This window comes from Dryobates pubescens, chromosome 6 (assembly GCF_014839835.1).
Source record: "Dryobates pubescens isolate bDryPub1 chromosome 6, bDryPub1.pri, whole genome shotgun sequence".
NCBI classification, from domain to species: Eukaryota; Metazoa; Chordata; class Aves; order Piciformes; family Picidae; genus Dryobates; species Dryobates pubescens.
In genome coordinates, this window is record NC_071617.1 from 874385 (window position 1) to 882534 (window position 8150).

The 8150-nt window shown below is 63.2% G+C and overlaps 1 protein-coding gene across 1 annotated transcript; it reads right to left on the reverse strand.

The window, feature by feature from the left end:
- Positions 1–357: 357 nt before the first annotated feature.
- Positions 358–7643, reverse strand: EEF1A1 (eukaryotic translation elongation factor 1 alpha 1). The gene is made up of 8 exons (XM_054162533.1): positions 7529–7643; positions 6476–6671; positions 5066–5245; positions 3869–4165; positions 2943–3093; positions 1730–1986; positions 1371–1605; positions 358–722 (listed from the first exon to the last, which is right to left on the reverse strand). The coding sequence occupies exons 2-8, from the start codon at positions 6617–6619 to the stop codon at positions 598–600; spliced, it is 1389 nt and encodes a 462-aa protein (XP_054018508.1). The 5' UTR covers positions 6620–6671; positions 7529–7643; the 3' UTR covers positions 358–597.
- Between the last annotated feature and the right edge of the window lie 507 nt (positions 7644–8150).

Below are 8150 nucleotides of genomic sequence, written 5' to 3' on the forward strand. Positions count from 1 at the left end.
CACAGCTGCTACCTGGCACCTGTGCTATCCAAGCCCTGCACCACCTCTGAAGCAGCCAGCACCAGAGGCTGCTGTGTCTGTAAGGCTTAGGCAAAGCTCTAACTAAACCTGCAGCCGAGTCCTGCCCTGCAGAAACAAACTGGGGAGCACCTGGCTGGGCAGGCCCTGCAGCAGCCTCCTGCTCCTCTCTGATCCCAGCAGGAGGGAAGGTTTTGCTCTAGAAACAGGCACCCAAAGAAGACAGAGACGCAGCATTGAACTCTTTGCTTTAATGGTCTCAAACCTGTGACAGATTTTCCTTCTGTGTTTTTTTTTTTCCCCCTTTTTTTTTTGGGTCAATTTTCCATTCTAAAAAATCCAATCAATTTTTGGGGTGTGTGGCTTTGTGTTTGTTTAATCCTTAAAGACTAATAACTTAAACTGCCAGGCAAACCAAGGGTGCACCAACATTCCTTTCCTCCTGAAGCTCTTACGGTGCATTGGAATCATCAACCAGTCTTTGACTATGGAGCTGAAATGGCCAATTGGGACAAGCAGTTCTGAGACCCTTCTTCCACCACTGAGCAGGACCGAGGTGGCAGCTGATGCACAGAATTTTCATTTAGCCTTCTGGGCCTTCTGGGCAGACTTTGTGACCTTGCCAGCGCCGCCAGCCTTCTTGTCCACCGCCTTGATGACCCCCACGGCAACCGTCTGCCTCATGTCGCGCACGGCGAAGCGGCCTGGGAACAGAGAGCCACGGTCACACCAGGCTCAGGCTTGGGAGGGACCCCCAGGCTCAGCCACTCCCAGCCCCCTGCCACGGCCAGGGACACCTCACCCCACAGCAGGCTGCTCACAGCCACCTCCAGCCTGGCTGCAAGCACCTCCAGGCAGGAGGCTTCCACCACCTCCCTGGGCAGCCTGTGCCAGGCTCTCACCACCCTCCTGGGCAACAACTTCTTCCTCACATCCAATCTCAATCTTCCCACTTCTAGTTTTGCTCCATCCCCCCCAGTCCTATCCCTCCCTGACACCCTCAAAAGTCCCTCCCCAGGTTTCCTGTACCCCCTTCAGAGGCTGGAAGGCCACAAGGTGGTCTCCTTGGAGCCTTCTCTCCAGACTGAACAGCCCCAACCCTCAGTCTTCCTAGGAGGTGCTCCAGGCAGAGCTCTATCCAGAGCTACCTACCCATGGGGGCTTCTCTGCAGTGGGGCAAGTGGGTGAATACCACTGCCTGAGAGCAGGACAGGGCTATCCAGAGCACCCTGCCCTCCGCTGCACCATGGAGTTCTGCTTCCAAGCTCCTGCTGCAGCGCCAGCTTCCAGCAGCGCTTTGCAGGGCGTGCCAGACACCGAGGAGGCTCTCCCAGAGCCCAGGAGATGCTTACCAAGAGGAGGGTAATCAGAGAAGCTCTCCACACACATGGGCTTGCCAGGGATCATGTCCACGATGGCGGCGTCCCCGGACTTGAGGAACTTGGGCCCGTCCTCCAGCTTCTTGCCGGAGCGCCGGTCGATCTTCTCCTTCAGCTCGGCGAACTTGCAGGCGATGTGCGCGGTGTGGCAGTCCAGCACCGGGGCGTAGCCGGCGCTGATCTGCCCGGGGTGGTTCAGGATGATGACCTGGGGAGGCAAGAGAGGCGAGTGAGCGGCAGGCGGCGGCGGGGCCCGGGGCGGGCGGCGGCAGGGCCCGGGGCGGGCGGTGGCGGGGCCCGGGGCGGGCGGCGGCGGGGCCGGGCGCGCAGACCTGGGCGGTGAAGCCGGCGGCCTCCATGGGAGGGTCGTTCTTGCTGTCCCCGGCCACGTTGCCGCGCCGCACGTCCTTCACCGACACGTTCTTGACGTTGAAGCCGACGTTGTCCCCGGGCAGGGCCTCGGCCAGGGCCTCGTGGTGCATCTCCACGGACTTGACCTCAGTGGTGACGTTGACGGGGGCGAAGGTCACCACCATGCCCGGCTTCAGGACGCCGGTTTCCACGCGGCCCACCGGCACCGTGCCGATGCCTGCCGGGGAGAGGCGGCGTCAGGCGGGGCACGGCGCAACGGGCAGAGCAGTCCTGCGCGCCACGCCGGCACAGCCCTAGGGCACACACTGCCCTCCTCCCCCTTCCACAGCCTGCTCACGATCGCAGAATGGTAGGGAGCAAAGGGACCTCTGGAGCTCCCTTGCCGTTCACCTGCTGCCTGCTCTGGGCAAGTCATTCCAGCCCCAACGTGGAAAGCAGGCTCACAGGGTGAGAGGGGCTGGAAGGGACCTCTGGAGAGCTCCCAGTCCCTGCCCCTGCCAGAGCAGGAGACTCCACAGCCTCTCTGGGCAGCCTGCTCCAGGGCTCTGGGAGCCTCCCAGGGCAGAAGTTCCTCCTGATGCTGAGCTGGAACCTCCTGTGCTGCAGTTTCCATCCACTGCTCCTTGTCCTATCCCAGGGTGCAGCTGAGCAGAGCCTGTGCCCTGCCTCCTGCCCCCCAGCCCTCAGCTATTGATCAGATTGATCGGATCCCTCTCAGCCTTCTCCTCTGCAGACTGAGCAGCCCCAGGGCTCTCAGCCTCCCCTCCCCAGGCAGTGCTGCAGTCCCTTCAGCATCCTTGCTGGGGTTTACATCCACTGCCCCTTCCCCTACTGCCTCTTGTCTGCATTTTATCTAAATGAATCTGAGCTTGGCACTGAGGCTCTTCCACCCCCTCCTCGAAGGCAGGCAGCTACCTGCCAAGCTCTTCACCTGAAAGCATTAACCACCCATGGGCAGAGAGGCAGCAGGAGACCCTGAGACATGAGCTGTCTGAGGCACAAAGCCTCTGGAGGCCCTGCAGTGCGTGCGCCCTGGTGCAGGCAGGGCCCGGGGGGGGGGCGCAGGCAGGGGCCCGGGGGGGGGGGGGGGGGTGCGGGCAGGGCCCCGGGGGGGCGGGGGGCCACAGGCAGGGCCCCGGGGGGCAGGAGGGGCAGGCTCTGCAGGACACTCACCGCCGATCTTGTAGACGTCCTGCAGGGGCAGGCGCAGAGGCTTGTCCGTGGGGCGTGTGGGCGGCAGGATGCAGTCCAGAGCCTCGAGCAGGGTGGTGCCACTGGCACTGCCATCCTTGCGGGTCACCTTCCACCCCTTGAACCAGGGCATCTGCAACACAGGCAAGCCCAGGTGTGAACCCTCTGCCCCCAGTGATGGGGCCAGGACAGAGCTTAGCTTCAACTCAGCAACACTACTGCAGAGTAAGGCCTTGAGAAGGGCTAGGACGGATTTAGCCAGAGTCCAACCCCCAACCTGAGCCCTCCCTGGCCATTAAACCACATCCCAGATGCTTTGCATGCTCCAGGCTAGGACCTTGTGCTGAAAGCACAGCAGCAGCCTGCACACAGCCTTGAGGACTGCAACAGGAATGGCTTCTCAACCTTTACAGAATTCTGCCTGGAGCAGAGGAGGCTCAGGGGAGACCTCATTGCTCTCTCCAACTCCCTGAAGGGAGGTTGCAGCCAGGTGGGGGTTGGGCTCTTCTCCCAGGTAACCAGCCCCAGAACAAGAGGACACAGTCTCAAACTGTGGCAGGGGAGACTTAGGCTGGAGGCGAAGAGAAAGCTCTTCCCTGCAAGAGAGAGATTGGCCCTTGGGATGTGCTGCCCAGGGAGGTGGTGGAGTCCCCATCCCTGGAGGTGTTCAAAGAAGGCTTGGATGTGCCACTTGGAGCCAGGGCTTAGTTACCAGGAGGTGTTAGGGGTTAGGCAATAGGTTGGACTTGAGGATCTCTGAGCTATTTCCCAACCTGGCTGAGTCTATGCTTTGCTTCCTGACCAACAGTTTCACACACTAGCGATTAAAAACGATGTGAACAGTGGGTGATGGAAGCCCAGCAGAGCTCCCAGTTCCCTTGACTCCACACAGGGGAGGGCAGGCTTACGTTGGAGCTGGGCTCCAGCATGTTGTCTCCGTTCCAGCCAGAGATCGGCACGAAGGCCACGGTGTCCGGGTTGTAGCCAATCTTCTTGATGTAGGTGCTGACTTCCTTGACGATCTCTTCATATCGCTTCTGGCTGTAGGGGGGCTCGGTGGAATCCATCTTGTTGACCCCAACAATCAGCTGCTTGACGCCCAGGGTGTAGGCCAGAAGGGCGTGCTCACGGGTCTGCCCGTTCTTGGAGATGCCGGCCTCGAACTCGCCGACGCCGGCAGCCACGATCAGCACGGCACAGTCCGCCTGGGGGAGGGAGCAACAGCACACCGCACCTCAGCACGGGGCCTGCACAGCTGCAGCACCCACCAGCACAGCACGGGCAGCCTTTGGGGAGCCACAGAGCACACCACAGCTCAGGGTTTGTCCATCTGCGGCCGTGGTCAGGACACCGCAGCTGCCCTTTAGGGAGGGCAAAACCAAAGCTCTCGCAGAGCCTTTGCAGCTCTGCAGCAGGGACTAGGCCAGCACAGCTGCCTTTGGGCAGGAAAGCCACACCAGACCTCTCCTTAGTGTCTGTACCTCTAGCAAGGGGTATGGGGAACCTTCCCACCCCAGCAAATCCTTAGTTCACAGGCTTACAGGCTGTCAGGGGTTAGAAGGGACCTCTGGAGAGCTCCCAGTCCAAGCCCCCTACCAGAGCAGGAGCAGAGAATCTCACACAGGAACACATCCAGACAGGGCTGGGAAGGCTCCAGAGGAGACTCCACAACCTCTGCTGGGAAGGCTCCAGAGAAGGAGACTCCACAACCTCTCTGGGCAGCCTGCTCTGGGAGCCTCACAGTGGAGAAGAAAAGCCTAGATGAGGCACTCAGTGCCATGGTCTAGTTGATTGGATAGGGCTGGGTGACAGTTTGGACTGCACAATCTTGGAGGTCTCTTCCAGCCTGGTTGATTCTGCAATTCTAAGCTCCTCCTCACGTTAAGGCCTTCTCCTCTGCAGACTGAACAGCCCCAGGGCTCTCAGCCTCTGCTCCCCAGGCAGTGCTGCAGTCCCTTCAGCATCCTGTGCTGTAGTTTCCACTGTCCCTTGTCCTGCCCCAGGGTGCAAGTGAGCAGGGGCTGTCGCCTCCCTCCTGCCCCCCAGCCCTCAGACACCTGCAAACATCTACTGCAAGCAAGCTGTCAGGGGTCAGTCTGTCATACCTGGGAGGTCCCAGTGATCATGTTCTTGATGAAGTCTCTGTGCCCAGGCGCGTCGATGATGGTGACGTAGTACTTGCTGGTCTCAAACTTCCAGAGGGAGATGTCGATGGTGATGCCGCGCTCGCGCTCGGCCTTCAGCTTGTCCAGCACCCAGGCGTACTTGAAGGAGCCTTTGCCCATCTGAGGGGTCACAGGTCAGGATGAGCAAACCCTCCCTGCTCTTCCTCACTTTAAGGACATGCATCTGTGTGCTTCCCCTTCAGCAGGATCCCCTCCTGGCTAAAGACCAAAGGCCTAAGAATAGCCACACGGCTCAGGACTGGGAAGCGCTGCTGCTGGCAGGAGGAGCAGCAGGACACTCTTGGCACCACCAGGGAGAGGTGCCAACTGTGCTGGCATCTAACCTGTTGACAGCTTTCAGCCCTCTTGACAACTTGTTAATTGCACTAACACATCTTTAGTGCTCAAGCCTGACTTATCAAGTGTCCTCTACAAGCTTGTGACTGATGGCACCCCAGCGATCATCACTGCCAGGTGTCCTCTGCACACTCCTTACTGATGCTCTCCTAATGATGATCCCTACCAAGTAGCCTCTACAGGCCTCACCCCTGGAGGTGCTGAAGGCCAGGCTGGAGGTGGCTGTGAGCAACCTGCTGTAGTGTGGTGTCCCTGCCCATGGCAGGGGGTTGGAGCTACTGCCTGATCCTTGGGGTCCCTTCCAACCCTGACAATTCTCTGACTCATCTGTTACTAATCCCTACCAAGTATCCTCTGCTCACCTTGCTAATGCAACCCCACTGATCACCACCACCGAGGATCCTCTGTGCTCCTAATGCACCCCCAGTGACAACCACCACTTCACACTGCCACTCAGCCCCACATCTGCTATCTTTTGTTACCCGATGTTCCAGAGGGGACGAAAAAAATATCATAAAGCCTTTTTGTAACAGGTTCCAACACCAAACCCCACATCCTCCTTGTTTTCACGAGCAAACCTCATCAAAGCAACCTGTTTTGATTTCATCCTCGACTTCACGGATGCAAAGACCGAACGTGGAAGCTCCCCCTGGATGCGGACTCCAGGCAGAGGCAGCTTTAGACAAAAGCAGCCTTTTTCCCCGCTCCCTTCTGCGCTTAACGTGAGCTTTACAGCAACCACATCATGGCGGCCGCAACACTCGGGCACTTGTTTTAAGTTCGGGGACAACTGCAGCCCAGCTGCCGCCCTGTGGCCGCGCCGCACTCGTGCGCCGCTCCGCGGGACAGCTGCAACCCCACCGCCTCCCCGCGGCCACAGCGCAGCCTGCAGCTTCCTTTGGCCGCCCTCTTTCCTATTCACTCCCGAAGCCCCCCAGGCGCCCCCCCGCCGAGAAAACCACCGCGCTTTGCGGCCGCCGCTGTCCCACGCACCTCAGCGGCTTCCTTCTCGAACTTCTCGATGGTCCTCTTGTCGATCCCACCGCATTTGTAGATGAGGTGGCCGGTGGTGGTGGACTTGCCGGAGTCGACGTGGCCGATGACGACGATGTTGATGTGGGTCTTCTCCTTTCCCATGGTGGATGTGGGCTAAGGCTGGGTCTTTCTTTCGGCGAAAGAGAATCGACACCTGCGGAGTCGCCCCCAGGTTACGCCTCGCCGTGCGCCACGTCCTGCCGAGCGGCGCCGGGGGGGAGGCGCCGGAGGGGGGGAGGCGGCCGAGGGGCCGGCCGCGTGCGGCGATGGCCGCCCGACGTGCGGGGCGGCCCGGGCAGGCCCGGCCGGGATGGAGGCCCCGGCCCCGCCCCGCCGGGGGAGGGCGGAGCGACTCAGACAAGGCCCCGGCCCGGGGCCCCCGCGGAGCGCCCCTCGATAGCCCCCTCCCCGCGCCGCCACCGGGCTCGAGTTACCCGCGGGCGGCCGGGCAGCGGCGGGGCGGCGGCCGGGGCGCGGCGGGGCCGGCGGGCGGCGCGGAGGGCGGGGCCGGCCCCGCTCCTTTGTGTGACTCACCCCGCCCGGGCCGCCGCGTCCTCCATTTTGTGGCGCTGCCAGCAGGCAGGCGGCGAGCGGCCATCTTTTCACTCGTGCCCCGGCCCTGCCCTGCCCTTCCCCCCACCGCCGGGCCCGGCCGGCGGGCCCCGTCGAACCGCACCGCCGCCCGCCGCGCATTCCGGCGCCGCGGCTCCACCGTTACCCCCACCTCGGACTGAGAGGGCGGCGACCGGGCGCCTGCGGTGCCACGCCGGCATAGCCGGGGCGCTCCCCGGGCACCGAACTCGAGGCGCACGGCCCATCGCCGCTCTCCCGACGTGCGCATTCCCGCTCGCCCCGCTCCTCTCAGCCCCCACCCCCACAGCCGATTCCACGACGCCCCCACCCCCTGCAGTGTAACCGCTCCACAGTAACTGCTAGGCCCTCTCAAGCACGCCATCCCCCCCGCCCAGCCCCTCCGCCGAGCGCGGCCTGCCCCGCCCCGGCGCGCCTCACCTGCTCGGCGACGGCAAACCCGGAGCGAAAAAGACCGACGGCGTGAGCGCCGCCCCTTATATACCCTGCGGGGGCGGGGCCGGCAGGGAACACGTCACGTCTCCCAGCGGCCCCCGCGGCGCCGCCCTCGCGCCCCGCCCGCGCGGTCAAAGGGCGGCCCCCAGCCCGGGCTCCGCCGCGGCCTTTCCCGCCCCCCGCCCGGTCCTTTCCCGCCCCCCGCCCGGGCCTTTCCCGCCCCCCGCCGCACCTCCGGTTCCGCCGGGCCCGGGGCGCTTTGTGGCCTTTCCGCGCTCCCGCCTGCGCCGCTGCTTTTGCGGCAGGCCGCGCCGGGGCGAGGCGCGGGAGGAGCTGTGCCGGCGCCGCGGCGCGGTGGGCGGTGGGAGCAGGCTCCCTCCTCCGAGGGGAAGCGGAGGCCGTGCTGTGGCCTTGTTTCGGTTGGACAACACCTCCCCCATCGCCGAGCCCTGCCGTGGGCCTGGCGCCACGGTAGCTACTGAGCCACCCCCCGAAACCCCACGTCCACAGTGCCTTGGTCACCTCCGCGGCTGGGGACTCCACCCCCGCCCCGGGCAGCCTGTGCCAGGCCCCGACCGCTGCTGCAGCGAAGCACCTTGAGGCCTGT